Source organism: Cygnus atratus, chromosome 3, assembly GCF_013377495.2.
Source record: "Cygnus atratus isolate AKBS03 ecotype Queensland, Australia chromosome 3, CAtr_DNAZoo_HiC_assembly, whole genome shotgun sequence".
In the NCBI taxonomy this organism is placed as follows: Eukaryota; Metazoa; Chordata; class Aves; order Anseriformes; family Anatidae; genus Cygnus; species Cygnus atratus.
Window position 1 is genome coordinate 119,900,970 of NC_066364.1, and position 16,061 is coordinate 119,917,030.

A 16,061-nucleotide genomic window follows, 5' to 3' on the forward strand; every position below is an offset into this window, starting at 1 on the left:
TCTTTTTTACCTTCTAAAATTTCTAGGTAAGAAGGCTGGAAGTTCTCATAATTTATCTTCTTCAGACTCCAAATCGGTTCAGGAAAATAAGGAATATATGAAGAAAGAACATGAAGCTGAGCATGTAAGGCAAAATAGAGAGTGATTATTGACGATACCATGTTTTAAATAAAACAAATGTTTTATTGATAAACAAAATGTTTTATTTCTAATCAGATTTTTCTTAGTATTTTGAAACTAGCAACGGGAAAGTATGAAAATTCATTAGTCACATTTCCAATATAGGATCTGGGATTAAACTGTAGCTGTTCATTATGCTATTTGGTATGCTTGTTCTGTGACTTCTGATACTGTAAGTTGCCAACACAATTTTATGTAATTGGCTATATGCTATTCTTATAAAAGACTTCTTTGCTTTCCTTTATTAATTATAAACAAGTTCACCATTTTTTTTGGTAAATAATTCATGGCTTTTATAGAGCTACACTAGAGTGGAATAAATGTTTGATGGTTTGAAGTATTGAGGAAAATAATTTCCTTCAGCACAATTTGTAGCACTAGCTATTTATTGCAGATTATTTGTATAAGTTAACATTAGGACAGGCAAGCTTTGTAAATTTTTAATGCAACTTTGGAACAAGCAGTAGAAATAATAAATGACTTCATCTTTATGGAAGTATAATGCAATGCAACATGGAGGACTTCAAGACGAATCTCATCTCTGGTCCGTGGCTCTCCCATATATCTGGACTTAAAGTACTGTTAGTACTTTGCTCTGGAGAGACAAGGCTTTTTCTGGGAAGTGCTTTCATTAATCACGTCAGGAATAACAAAGTGCCTTAAAATGGGAAGGAAAATCTAGTGGACTACATGTGCTGGAGGTGAGGGGAGAGGGAGAGGAATAGGTTCAGTAATTGTGGAGAATTAAAAATTAATCTGTCTCCCCATTCTATTCTTGTGGCATGTATTATAAAATATTTACAAGCACATGCTGCTGGGGCTGTCAAACACATTGCAGTTTCACCATCTTTTGCAAGTGGAAGCTGAGGTTTGACCATGTATATACAACATAAGTTGCTAATGTTCTATGTGGACCAATTTGACTTAATATCACAACACAATTGCATATTGTCATCACTAATCACCAAAAGCTAGATTTGCCAGGGAGGAGAAATGATTCTGCAGTGTATCAGGCAGCACGAGGAAGCATTTCTTTCTTGGGAATGATTGAATGATGCCCAGCTCAAAGCAAAACAAAACAAACCTACAGCCTTCATTAATACAATAATAATCGTTTCTGTGAGTTAGTTATGTCTTTGGTGGCAATAATTTACTTTCTCAGATATATGGAGAAAGAAAATGGATTAATGGTCTGGACAGCAAATCAGAAGAAATAAGAAATTTATTTAAAAATAATAATAAATAAATAATAATTTAAAAATAAATAATTATTATCAATAATAATTATTATTAATATTATTTAAAAACAAATAATTTAAATAATAAATAAATAATAAAATAATTTAAATAATAAAAATAATTTAAAAATAATACTACTAATCTAAAATAATCTAAAATAATACTACTAATCTAAGTTTTGCTAATATAGATGACACGGGAATGCAAGAAATGTGAATTTGAAGGTGATCTACCAGATGTAAAGCAAAGCAATTACGCTTAGGGACAGAGGAGTATCATCTAGAAGCAGAAAATTGCCTGAACGTTTTTCAGCAAGTAGGCTATAAATCCATTTGGAAAAAAAAAAAAAAAAGGTAAACAAAAGATTAGGTGCTTTCGAATGGGTTGTTTTGCAACAAAGTAATGCATCAACATAAGAGATGACTACCAATTTCTTCCTGAAAGGTTTTTTGATACTTTTGAAAGTTTTGAATGGTTTCAGCTTTGTGGAAAAACATCAGAAGAAAGTCGTGCCTCTTAGTAGGTAGACTGAGTTTAAGAAAGGGAGGAGAAATAGAAACTGAAAACATGATGGTGTCCTTAAGACATCTAAAGATATTTGGTAGTCCAGGTATAAATTAAAATATCTTGACTCAGTTATGATTAACTTTTAGTAACTTTCTGTATATGTGTGGTTGTGTATTGAATTTGCAAGAATATGTAGTTCTCAAAAATGTAATTAATAAACTCAGATTAATACTATTTTTTTCTCTGAAGGTACTAGTACAAAGGAGCAGTAGTACAGCTGAATTAGATTTGAAAGCAGACTTGCAACAAACACATGGAAACCATAGGGAGAGAGAAAAAAGTGAGTTCCAAGAAATACAGTATTTTTCTTAAGCTTAGCAATTTAAATCAGTGTGATAATTTTGTCTTGTTACAGATATATTAGGCACTTTCCTCACCAGGTTTTGCTAATGCAATTTTTAAAAATAGGATCTGAGATCTTTTTTAATCCTCTGCTTGCTTTAGGTGAAAGTGTTAGCAGTGACACATCCATTGGGTATAATAATGAAGTAGAGATTGCACTCATCCCCTGGCAAGCTTCTGAAGAAGACCATGAAGTTAATGCATCAACAGATGTTTGTGTGGATACTGATGCACCTCACTGGCTTCAGCTTAGTCCTGCAGATAATGCAAATTTAACAGGTACTCTAGTCCAGAAAATATATTTACTATTTTAGATTTTTATCTCAAAAGGCAGTTCATAAAGTTCAGTTTGCATATTAAAAAGTATGTTCCTTTAGGCATGTCACCAAGCTTTTGTTATGTCAAAAAAGAGATTTAAATGGCCAGAGTTTAAGGAATTTGTATAATCAGAATGAAGGTGACATAGATGTCAATACATTCTAATCCAGAAAATGAAAACACAAATGAAAATGATTGCATTGCTTGCTATGTCAAATTACTGCTAATCAGCAGAGATGTGATAGTTGATCATTTGTGCTCTCTTAGCCTGCACTAGTGTTCAAGTAAAAGGAATTAATTAAATTTCTATTAAGTTAATAGATTTTATTTCATAGCAGAATTGCCTAAGAAAGTGCAGGGAGTTCCTTACTGTATATATTGACTGATGGGAAATAACTGATTGATTCATAACAACTTTTCTCATCTTAATCCTGTTACCCTCCTTATTTATACTTCAGAGTGTGCATTGCTTATATTCCAGTAGAATCTGATAAGTAGCATTCTCAGAAAAGTTAATATAGAAGTAAAGCTCTTTTGCCTTTTAATTTCAATTATAGTATCTTGGACATATCCAATACTTATATCTACTGAAATATTTTGATTCTTAGCCAGGTACCTTCCCATCTAATATGCAACATGTGAGTCAGGGTTTTTACTTCAATAACTTAATACTGTAACATGTGAAACTATCTTATCAGCTGTTTTTACTCATGAGCTGTATAGTTTCAAGGGTATTTTTTTCATGATCACTTTTTCTTTAAAATACTGCTAGTTTAATGAACCAGTGCACCTTTTTCCATAGTTCAGATTACCATTGTATAAAAGGTAGTAAGTAATACAGTACCTGGCAAGGATTGTTATGTATGGTAAATTCATTGCTTTGTCTGTGATACAAGACATTGCTCTTTTGTGTTTACAAACAGAATGAGCTATATAAAATAATCTGAAAGGTAATGTGGACTAAAAGGGTAGTGTGGTAACAAATGTTTAATTACCCAATAGATCTGGCATGCTCTTACTGCTTTTCTGGTTCTTGTCCAAGTTGTTTGTCTGTGTGTCCGCTCACACTGGGTGGCTGCATACAAGACAGTGTGCAGCTTATTTCTGACTGGCATGTTAGAAAATCTAAGTTATCCGTATGGTGAACACAGCCCTCTTCTTGCTCACTGTACATCCACACAGTCAGAGAACACCTTCACGTTGTTCCTTTCAGCAGCTTATCTGAGTCAGAGCTGCTACTGTTTGCTGCATGGTTGTTACATGGAGAATGCAGGAAGGATCGGAGCCCCTTGCTCATCTTTCACTTGTGAACAATGTCTACTGTTCTAGTAAAATTATGTCACAAGCTGAGCCTTCAGGATTTTGATATGTCATATGGTTACTTGGATTCATTTGGGTGTTTAATTTTCTTTTCCAACAAAATACATATTTGGTCTTCAGATTTGGAGGCTTTCTAAAATAAAAAACTTTGTTTTGCTGTCGAAAACTCCACAGTGTAAGGCAAAAAATAGTGTAATGCTATCACCTGAACAGCACAGATGCATGAAATTCTCTGATGAGAGATGATCTTCTCTGTTAAAGAGCATTCTAACACACTTAAAAAATAACATCCATTTTAACACTTTGGGAATTCATAATGTTGCAACAAACAAAACAAAAAGGCAAAAAAGGAAAAAAATCCCCAAAGCTTTAAAAGAAATAAAGCGAGGATAAATATGACTTCTAAAATGGCTTTTATTTTTGGAACCTGGAAGGGTGCAAGTTATCTCTGTCTGCCGACATAGAGGTTTCCTGCACCTTTCCTCAAAACATTGGGTGCTGAGCACTGGAGGGTACCATTCTGGACTGATTCTGCCTGTAGACAGGCTGCTACATAGCTTTCCTTGGTCTAATAGAAGACAGTGTATCAGTTTTTGTCATTAAAATTTACACTTCAGTATGGATTTCTTCATCTACTATTTAGGCATTATTAATTCCATTATCCTGCCCATCTGCACAAATCCCTGTCTTCCTTCTCGGTTTGTATGCTGCTTTCTCAGGAACTGCTTCTGTGTGCCTGAGCATACACTTCATCACTTGTAGTGCATTGGTTTTAGTCCCTTTGTTCAGTTGCATTTCCAGATAATTTTATACTGTGTGATCTTAAAAGAGAAAAGACACTTAGCAATGGAAACGCTACCTGTAAAAGCCAGTTATTGATTGAATAAATCTTCAGAGTATATGAGTTTCAGACATGTACAGAGTACATTTAACTGCATTTGCCTTCCTGCTAAAAAAGCCTTGAGTGAGGGCAGTCTGTCTGATATAAAACTGATCTATAGTTGGGTTGTCTCTATACGGAAGGCCCTTTAGCTTGTGTTTTCTTGCCAGTTTTTGCTTTGAACCATGTGCTCCCTTGAGTAATGTAGAAGAGGGAGATGACTTAGTGGGAGAGACCACTTCTGAGATGAAAAAAAATTATAAGGAGTAATAGGTCTTAACAGTTTCTGCGTTTAGTCTATGAAGGTGATCATTATGTTTTTCTGCAATGTGCGATGCATGGAGGCAGCATCTCGTGCAGGTACATCATCATCAAGAAAGTCTACTTGTGCCTACGGCCTGCAGGAGTGGCAATATGCCTTCACTATTTTTCTGTGTTGTTTTTTTCCCCTCTAATTTGTGAGTATGCTTACCCAGGAAGGCCAAAGTGTCCTTTTATAAATAAATCCACAACTCTGATCTTTTTGCATGGTAGTAAACTTTCCAAACTTCACAATGAACATTTTAAGTTTTTGGTACTTCTGTCATAAAACGTTTTTAGGCATACTCTTTAGAAATTGATGCGACTCAGTGACAAATTATTTATGACAATTATGTATGTTCTGTTTCTTGAGACCAAAGCTTTCAGGTATCTCTACTCTAAAGTTCCTGTTTATATTAAAATATAAATCTTTGCTCTTTATCTTTTCTGGCTAAAAGTTGATGTGTCTTTTCCTTGTGTCAGTAGGGAAATGCAATTCCCTAACCCGTAAGAGTTTTGCTTAGAGACTACTTCGTTGTGAAAGAGAAACTCTCTTCACAACCCAAGGTCATCACATAGGAAAAATTAATCTCACTTGTTGACTTCGTATATGTTTTATATAATTGGCTTTTAGATATGCGTCACTGAATTGCTTTATATAATATTAAGCTTCATTCTTGAATAATATTCTTGTTATCTATGTAAAACCCCAAGATACAAACACTGAGGAATTGTAGGCTTTCATGATTTCTAGAAGAGAATGGTTTGATTTATTAAAAAAAAAAAAAAAGGGAAAACAAGGAAACTATTATATAGGGATTTTAGGTATAGACATAATTTTCGTACCAGTTGTAGAACTGCTATGATACTCTTGCAAAAGTGATTGATGTTTTAAAATTATTATCCAGCCTAATGCTTTATGTTTTTCTGATGTTTGCTTGTAATTTCCAAGTCACTGTATTTGCTTAGTGTTTATATTTGGTGAGATCCCATCAGAAATGTTCAGAATTACTTTTTTTTGACTCAATTTATATTGTACACTGCATTTCTAATTCAGTGAAGTTGAGCATTTTAAAATTTACAGACAGCAGTGAATATCTTGCTGATGACTGCAGTATAATTGCCGGTGGAAGCCTCATCGGTTGGCATCCTGATTCTGCTGCTGTGCTATGGAGGAGGATCTTGGGAATTCTTGGAGATGTGAACAATATACAGTCACCTAAAATTCATGCAAAAGTTTTTGGGTATCTCTATGAGCTGTGGTATAAACTTGCAAAGGTATAGTATATCAAGCTTTCATATAATTTTTTTTTTCTGTAAAAATGATGCTTAAGTTTAGTTTAGGATTAGCATCTGGAACACAAGCATGATATTTGGAGGATTCTGTCATAAGTTTTGTCAGATTTTGTTTGATTTCTAGTAGCTATCCTGAGTAAAAAATATTCCTGTTTAATCATGAGAATTTAGATTAGTTAATTTACATGGCATGATGAAACGGTAGCAAAGAAAACAGAGGTATAGAATAGAATATTGCAAACGTTGTGTTAAGTGTAAAAGAGATGGTACAACCTAAAATGATAATATTTGGTTAGGCTATATGGCACTATAGAACATGTTTTTCTGGAGGTCTTAGCTTAAGGAGGAACTGTCTGGGTAGCACAGGGTATAGCGCCTTGAGGTAAAATAAGATAAAATAGAAAAATAATAATATGAAATAAATAACATTAATAAAGTAAGCTATTGTGCTTATTAACTCTCATCCTTTAAACACACCAGATAAGGGACAACCTTGCTATAAGTATGGATAATCAGTCGACTCCCTCTCCTCCTGTCTTAATTCCTCCTCTCAGAATATTTGCATCATGGTTATTCAAGGTAAGTTATTTCTAAAATTTTCACGTTAGTGTTTTTTTTCTGTATCAATATTAAATTTGTGTATGTTCAGTTGCATTATTCATAATTGTCACAATCACTGCTTTCTAAGACAACAGATATCTTCCAGAGGACATTTGGACTCAAGTCTATTTTAATAAATACAATAGATTTGCTTTATGGAAAATCTGCTGAAAATAACGATTTTGTATTAGCTGACTACTAGGAAAAATGTAGTAAAACAAGGCTTTTGCTCTTTTTAGGCAACCACCCTGCCAAATGAGTATAAGGAAGGCAAACTTCAGGCGTACAGGCTGATCTGTGCTATGATGACTAGGCGTCAAGATGTTCTGCCAAATTCTGATTTCCTAGTTCATTTTTATTTTGTGATGCACCTTGGCTTAACAAGTGAAGACCAGGTAAAAGCCTTCTTTAAAAAAAAAATTGCATTTTTTTTCCATATGCTGATGGAAATGTTTTTAGTTTAATTTTTGAAGAAACAGAAAGAAATACAGTTGTATGAAATTATCCATGTATAGCCTAGTCTGTTCCTCTCTTTAGATCACGTAGTCTGAACTTTCTCCGTACTCTTCAGGTTATCTTATCACTCTAGCCAAGAACTGCTGTCAAAACATTCTGTGTCTGTGAATAAATGCCATTTCTGGGTTTATATGCCATGGTTTGGCCTGACCAATAACGTAGTTGGTGGGAGATGAGGAAAAAACTTCATCTGTCAAGATGTAAAAGGATTATTGGACCACAGAAGCAGCTAAATATGCATAAGAACTATAAGAAATACTCTCAGCAAAATAGAGACATTCTAAAAACATGCCTGTGTTTTTATAGCTGTAACAGTGTGTTTTCATCCTTAAAAAAATACTCTGATGTATACAATGGTGAGAGCTGCGCCGCAGGTACCAGCAGAGGGCACATGGACCTCTCTGTAAAATCTGTATTGGTATTTGCTGCTTCAGGGAGTCACTTCTAGTGCCTTTATCAAGCCAGAGGGAACAGACTTGCACAGATTTGGTTATGCTAGTTGTTACCAATCTTTACTACTCCTGTAATCCCCAAGAAGGCCTGTCCTTTTGCTTAACTAGTGCTGGGTTACTGGTGCATTGTTTTAAACGTTGTGAAGCTGCGTTTAGCTTTACCAGCATGCAACATGCTGCTTACACCTTGGATGTGGGTGCCTTGCTGTAGTCAGCAACTCAGTCCCTCTCTCTGTGCTGGCCTGCATAACCCTGCACTTGGAAACTTCATGTGTCCCTGTTTTGCAAAAATAAAGGAAAGAAAACCATCTGCCGTGCATTCTCTGCAAGCTTTCCACCTGCTCTCAAGTGCTTCTGTAGGTATGGAAGAAGAAAAACTATTAATAGCAGAATATTCTTTGATCTATACTTCCTAAAAGCAAAACACTAATATTATGATACATGCAAAAACATCTTCCTGTGTTCTCACCTTCAAAAGTTAAGGCATACATTTAGGATAACTTGTTTTTTTCTTTACACAGACTCACAGCATGCTCTCTTTTTTGGAAGAGAGCTGATTAGGTCATATGACTCCTACAGCTGGTTTGGGGCAAAGCTTTTCTGTTAATTGTCCTGGTGTGCTACTTATGATACTGGAGAAAAATCCTGGAAAAGAGTTTCTTACATAGAAACTTGGTGATTTTAAAAACCTGGTATTGGTTCTTGATGAGCTGTGTTTCTCACTGTTCATTGTGTTTTGGTGTTAATAACAGCTCCACTGATTTTAAGCCTATTGCTTTGTTGCACTTCATATTTCAGTCTGTGTGCAAATTAGCAATGCAGACACTAAGATCAAGAAGTGAAGACTGGCTGGTGAAGGCAGTACAGATCATTCCAGGGTTTCCCAGATATTTTGCACACTGATGCTGCTCTTTTTTTCTTCCTTGGCTCTCTTGGTTCTGCTTTTGTTGCCTCTTGGTGGCACACTTGACCGCAAGTTTTCTCTTGTGTTACTGTACTTCCAGTTTTGCTTTCCTTTGCTATGATACTAGATGATGTGAGATGTTAACTCACGGTGTTTTGGAGCTTCAATTCTCATGCAACATGTTGATGCAAAGCTGGTTCCTTATACCTATTTCCGTATTTGCAGTTTGATTAGCATCACATTACTCAATGGGTGTTTAGACTAGCTCAGTATTTTGCATGCTGAAGGTAACACCTGCAATAAATACAATTGCAGGAATGTATTGTTTGAGGCAGAATAACTGGGATCTGTTAATATGGGTCATGGATGTACTTTTCAATTATTTTGGTGGGGCCAGGGAGTTACTTACGCTAGGTGCCATCTGGTACCCAAATGATTGAACACAGAGTTTTTCTCCCACAGGTAGATTGATGGCACAGGCAAGGTATTTCACCAGCCTTTTACCTTGCCGCCAAAAGATTAAACTACCCAGGTGTGGGGGAAATCTGATCTCGTTTGCGTGAAGGGGCTGGAAATCGGAGATCTTGTAGTGGAAAGAAAGAGCAATCTGCTTTGTGAGATTTTTTTTTTTTCCTAAGCATAAGCATATCTTTCTCACTTTTATGGAACATTAACAGAAAAAAGGAGAAGGGGATTTTTCTCATGGGGGAATTTTCATTCTATGTATGTAACCAGTACAATTTTAAAAATTAATGGAGAGAAGCAACACAAAGGTAGACCAGCTCCAGGAAATCACATTGGTTGTTTTAGATGAGCCTTTTATGTGGCTACATAATTTAGTAAAGTTATGGTCAGAAACCGTATAACACGAATATAATTATCAGTATTTTAGCATCAGAAATGTTTCTTTTTGAAATGTATTTCTCTTAGAAAAAAATAATCCACAAATCTTGTATTACATGAGCAAAGTGCAGTTATACAATTAATTTTAATGAAAGCCGGACTTCAATATAAAGATAAATACCTTACCAAAGACACTAATTGGACTTTCTGAGCAGATAGTAGTTGTATTTATTTCAGTAGATACATGTCCAGATATATGTAGCTATCTGGATAGGTGAAAAAGGTTTCTCCTAGACTTGGGAGAATGCAGACCTCCTGCTCTAATGTATGCACTGTTTCCATTACCTGTTACTCTAAATTACTCAATTGTGTTTCACTCCTCTCTTGAGGATATGAGTATACAAAATTACTGCTGTATTGTCTAGGTTTTGGTAATGGTAAAAAACAAAATAATACATCTTTGATTACGGTCAGACTGTTTGTTATTCATGCAAAGTGCAACCTAGTTTTGAAGACTTGTCTCCTGGAGCATATAAAAGAGCAATGTAAAGATATATTTTATAAAAAACTCCCATGGTACTCTGAGTTCAAGATTTAGCAATTAGTTCAGCAGGTGAGAAAGGAGTTAGTGTTGTAGCTAAGCCATGTCTAATTTGTCCATGTCTAAGTGTCAAAACAACAAACATCTCCGCTTGAAGAAGTGTACAATTCTCTGCAACAATTGCATCACCTTTTCAGGTGGGAGAAGGAAGTCACAGCCTGGCGCCGCAGCTACTTCCAGCGTGCCAAGTGCCCTGAACCCAGGGCACAGGCGACTGTGCAATAACAATTCTGCTCCTGTACCACTCGAGTCAGTGGGCATTTCTCTGATGCTCTAGTGAGTTCAGATTTTCCCACTGCTTTTTATGAACAAAGTTCATTCAGGTTCTCCACCTCCCCTCCCTCACTAGTACAGAGGAAAGTGAATTAGAGCATGGTTTTGTTTTTTATACACTATCTTCACCTGGTAGCAAAGGCAGTGTTTCCACTTGCATTCAAAGCTTGACTGAAAATCCTAAGAAGACAATGCATCAGGAATCGCTCAGATGGGATGCAGGAGGTACTGCTTACATTAACTTCAGTCCTTTTGCCCTTTAAATCACTGAGGTCTATCAGCCTTCAAATGCCTTCAGGGTCTTTCTAGTCCATCACACCTGTGCAGGACAGACTTTTTCTATCCAGTATTTCTTCTGGTATCTCCTCAGCCAGGCAGCAATGGTTACAGGAATGCCTAGGTCTTTCCCAGCAACATCCATTTCTTTACTGTATCATTCAGTTTGCAGCTTCAGGAAAGCCATCCTGTGGTGTCACCTGCATTTGCTCTAGCTCCTAGTTTAGACTACGGAGAATCATGGCATGTTCTTGGGAAGAGATTTTTAGAGGATTCCACAGGACAGCCTGTTGCAGCTTGGGTGGGCATAACTGTGTCAGTTTAAGGGTTGAAAAGCCCCCACTTGCAGCGATTGTAAGAATTCATATCTTTTGATTTGGATGATACGTACAGCTTTTAAATTTTAACTGAATTCTAATATTGCAATGCACAAATGTCTAAGTGTAGAAAAGAAATGTATTTTATTATTTCTATTGGCTGCTTACTGTAGCAGTAATTTTTGCATCATGAACTTGAAAAAGTATGTAAGCTTATCCTTGTTTTATAGCTTCCCTATTTTTTCTGGAAAAAAAAAACACCCTAAAACTCTATTCCAAAATTCTACTAATGCTACTCAGCCCCCTTTTCAGAAAAACGACTATTGAGATAATTCTAATTCCTACAACTTTTGGTATTTACAATATTTTTTCCCCAAAACTTATGTGGATTTTTATCACACTCTTCTTTCTGTCTAAATTTGCACTCTTATTTTGAGAAGAGATGCTGTGAAAGTTCAGTGCTTACCTCTGTACAAGAAGAGGCAGTTTTTCAAAATTTTGCAAGTTTTGGAATTGCCAGCTCTTTTGTGTCATTTTTGGGGAGAGTCTCACCCTGCTACCAGGGCTTTGGCATCAGTTAACACACTTGCCGTAAGCTATTGACAACATATGCCACTGCATTTTTGGCCAGTAGTGTTAGAGATTGTTATCTGAAAAGTGAGCTGACAGGATAGTTATATTCCTGGCTTTTGAAGGGAGTTTCAACAATTAGGTTCAGTAAATCTGCAATTATACTGGCTTGCCAGCATATTTTTGGAACAGGCTACTTCATAAAGAAATACTAAGAAACATAATAAAAAATACATACTTCAGAGATTCTCTGAAAAGGACAGCTAAAGACTGCACTACGGGCTTTTTTGTTGTTTAATGATATTAAATGCAGTACTAACTTTAAATATGGGGGGAAAAAGGCCCAGGTCCAAATGAGTTGACAGATGTCCCTGGTGATTGAATTTCAGCACACAGAGACTGGGCTTATTTTGCTATGCAGAACAGCATAAGCCCACAGCATGCAGTGCAGCTGAAGATAGAAAAGTTAACAGCCACGTTTTTAGCTCGGTCCTTTTAGTAGTATAAGAAGCTAGATTTAATACTTTACCAGTAGTGATAATGATATATTAATATATGTTATGCTTGTCTATAAGCCTCTTAATTTGTTTAAAATATACTGTTGCTTACTGCAGAAAGAAAACTTTGTCAGGTACAAAGTAAGCTTATGTAGAATTGCAGAGTATGGCAAGATGGTGGCTTTGTGTATGATTGCTGATTTATAATATGGAACATTTTGTAATATAGTTGCTTGTAAGCTTTTATATCTTTCTGTTAAGTTCTTACTCTGCAACAAGGAGCGCTGTTCAACTCGTGGCTGCGAGGTCACTGGTGCTGTGCACTGGGATGTGTGGTAGCTGCGTGGGGCATTGTCTTCCAAAGGCACTGTAGATGGGAGCTTCCCTCGTGTATGTGGTGAGATAAGTACCTCTTGCCTAGATTTCTGCCTGATAGTGTTTCACATGAGGACCCTTGGTTATACAACATTTCAGAAACCATAGCACATATTTACATTTCTCTCATAAAAAAAAATAAAATCATAATGTAGTCTTTAGATAATAAGGCTTAGAGTCACATATTCTAGTTTGCTGTGACCTTCTTCATGTAGCTACCTCAATTTTCTCCCTCTGTAGTCTCCCCCACACCCCCCTTTCTGCAGAAAATTTACCTGCTCTGTACTGGGTGAGCAGTTCTCTCAGAAGATGCTGCATGCCCCTCTGCTCACCCACACCACGAGGATACACTGGCAGTGCTGGGGAAAAATAGCTGCTAGGATTGACTGGAAGAAGGGCAGAACCAGGTAATGCCAACTGTAGGAGCTGTGTCCCCTTCTAACAAATGCCTGCTCACCATCCTGTCCCTAAGCTACCTTCCCCATGAGGGGGTCACCCCAGCACTGCGGGTGGGTTGGCACCATGTGCTGGCATCTCGCCGCCAGACTCCCCAGTGGTCCTGCCACAGGTGTTCGGGAGAAGTCTGTCTGCCAACACAAAGCTGTCTCATTTCAGGCAGTAGGCAATAGAAATATCAAACATACTTTAAAATGGGAGAAATTTCAAAAATTCTGTTCACTTAGGGTGTTTGTCTGATCTCTGTTAATAAGGCATCTGGGCACCTCTCTGTATGAGCACAAAGGTTGTTTTTATGTTACAAACGCACCTTTAAAAGAGCTTTCTAATGTAGTTTGGGGGGAAGGAACAATTACCAGCAGGTAATTTATGCAGTAATCTGTCTGTCATCTGTTTTCCAAATCCAACATGTTATTCTGGTTTTTAATCTCTCTCTCTGTTGCATCTAATCACAAGATACTTCAGCAAAGATAACTTTTTTGGAGGTTAGGTTTGAATGACAGATTGAAATAGATTTTCTTACAAGCAGTCCTGTGCTTTCCGAGTGTGTCAAAATTCTTCAGAAGTTTTTATCGGAACTTAATTTTTGACAAGTTAACTCTTACCTAAAATGTAATGCCAGCTAGGAGAGCTTGGAATAAGTAAATGGAATCATTTGTTCCTTTAAAATAAAAAAAAGAAAATGAAGGATTTACCACTTACGTCCTGTTTAAGTTAATAATCTTCTCTGTGCTGTAAACTGCAGCCCCAAATGAGGTATGTCTCGGGGAAGAACAGAGTGAACTTTAAGTAAAAAACCCATGTTGTTCCTGTTGAGGGACAAATGGAATTGTGAGGAAGGCAGATGGCAGGCTATTTTGTTACACCTGTAATCTGCAAAACCTTGAACAAAAATTAGGTGAAGAATATTTTTGTAATTGACCTTTCAGTGAACTTGGATAACTTTTTTTTTTCACTTACTCACTGGATGTTTATGACCATATTATTTGGATTACTAGATTACCCTATACTGAAATATTATGCCTTTTATAGGGTTAATCCATTTGAGACAGATGTGTGTGTGATTGCCCCCTTCTCTCCCCTCCTCCCCATTTTTAACACTACAGAGCATCATTTTGAATTGAAATAGTCCATAATGGTACTTTTTTTTCCACTTTTCTTTAACAACATGAACACTAAATTATAGCTGTGCAATTATGTAAACAATTGAAATGCTTCCAGAATGAATACTTCCTTTTAAATTTTCATTCTGTGTAATTGCTGAAAGGTTTGGAGCCATAATAAACCAAAATTATTTTACACATTTATCATTCTAAAGGTCAATTATGAAAGAAGTAAAGAAACAACACTGTACAGAATGAGTAAACCAATTTCTATTGCCATCACCATATGTTTTTCTTATTGCTTGTGTTTTTCCAGTTACTGTGTACATAGCATTCAATTAAAGTGATTCATTTACTAGGCTGTAAGCTGCTGAACACAGTTTACATTTATAGAACAGTGCTTTGAAGGGAAGGAAACAACTTGCCTATGTTTGAATTACCTGATTTTTGCAATATCACTGATAGGACGTATGTTCTCACTGGGCCACTTTCTCATAAACCTGAATCTTTTGATAAGTTTGCAATGCTACTGAATTACTACGTGAAGTCGTGCTTTTGTTGTTAGCTGTGTTGTGCATGAAAGTGTGCTATCTGGGAAACAGTAGAAAAATTGTCAAATTTTACCTGCAAACGCCTTCCTGGGGTGTGATTTCTTTCCAATCTGTTCTGTTTGCAATAAGCTCTAGTAGAGCAAGATGATGTTCAGGATGTATTCTGTCCTGTACTAATTTAAATCAAGTCACTAAAACTGTCACAAACTAATACTGAATGAAGTGCCTGAGGTGAAAAATGGCACTGGAAACTAATGGAAAGCTAGGGTGAACACAAGCAGGCTGTTTGTGCACAGTGCTAACTTTCGATGGTTCTGAGTCTGTTGTATCAGTGCTGCATATGATCTGTGCCAGAAGGTCTGTATTTCACAGCTACGTAACAAAAAAGAAAAGCTGAGGATTGTTTCATTAGCTTTCCAAAAAGGAACTTTCCAAAGGTTTTTGCCTTCTAACTATGAAAAATATATTTTTTAGTGGTTGTACATCTCATAAACAGCAAATAGATCCATGCAATGGAACTCTAACAGCTTTTTGTAGTGAATGTGTTGTCACAGCATATGTGAAAATTGCATTATTTATGCTGTGCTTTAAGTTCACAGGTATTAGGGTGTTAAAACAACAGTTCTACAATTACATTTTTTGATCCTAATTTCCTAAGAGTTCTGTTCAATGACCGTGGCTAAGAGCTGATGATGCAGGGCGATCGTTACAGTGGTATTTAACAGATGGGATTGATGGAGCGAGGACAGGAGTTAACACAGTTGTTTGTAGCAGGTCTTTGTACTTCCTATGTTCTGTTACCTTTTAAGCCAGGTTAGCACAGGCTCTTTTATCGTGGCATATGTCAACAGAAGTGTACTCCCATCTGCTGCTCTATAGTTTGATGCCCAATTATTCAGAGACCAAACACATCTCAGTACCTGGCTCCATTCGTAATTACAGGTGCGTTGTGCTGCGAGGAGTGAGGTGCGTTAATCAGCCCCTTAATTATGAAAAGGTGGGTCTTTTGTTCTGCTTGGAGCGTGAGTTTACCACCCACTTTATGAGCTGCTGCATCCATCTGTTCTTTCTTTTTGAATGTTTGCATTGACTGATATTGACTTTGAAATGTATCAAAGGAAGTGATTAAAACTAGTTTAAACATTAACTCGAGTGGCATTCTAGCTTATTCAGGAAAGTGGAAGCATTATCTGGTACTACCTTAAAAACGAATATTTATCTGCTAATATTTTAAACATATAACACTGTTATTTTGTAGGATGTTACTGCTGTAAATACTTCAGTA

The 16,061-nt window shown here is 36.4% G+C and overlaps 1 protein-coding gene across 1 annotated transcript in view; it reads left to right on the forward strand.

Annotated features, from left to right (window-relative positions):
- The window catches only part of RALGAPA2 (Ral GTPase activating protein catalytic subunit alpha 2), a 136,683-nt gene that overhangs the window by 46,046 nt on the left and 74,576 nt on the right, over window positions 1-16,061 (forward strand). Inside the window, exons 18-23 of the mRNA XM_035565481.2 lie at window positions 27-124; window positions 2,176-2,266; window positions 2,431-2,607; window positions 6,231-6,424; window positions 6,923-7,021; window positions 7,282-7,437. Of these exons, the coding sequence (XP_035421374.1) occupies window positions 27-124; window positions 2,176-2,266; window positions 2,431-2,607; window positions 6,231-6,424; window positions 6,923-7,021; window positions 7,282-7,437 (815 nt within the window). The remainder of the gene's footprint in view (window positions 1-26; window positions 125-2,175; window positions 2,267-2,430; window positions 2,608-6,230; window positions 6,425-6,922; window positions 7,022-7,281; window positions 7,438-16,061) is intronic.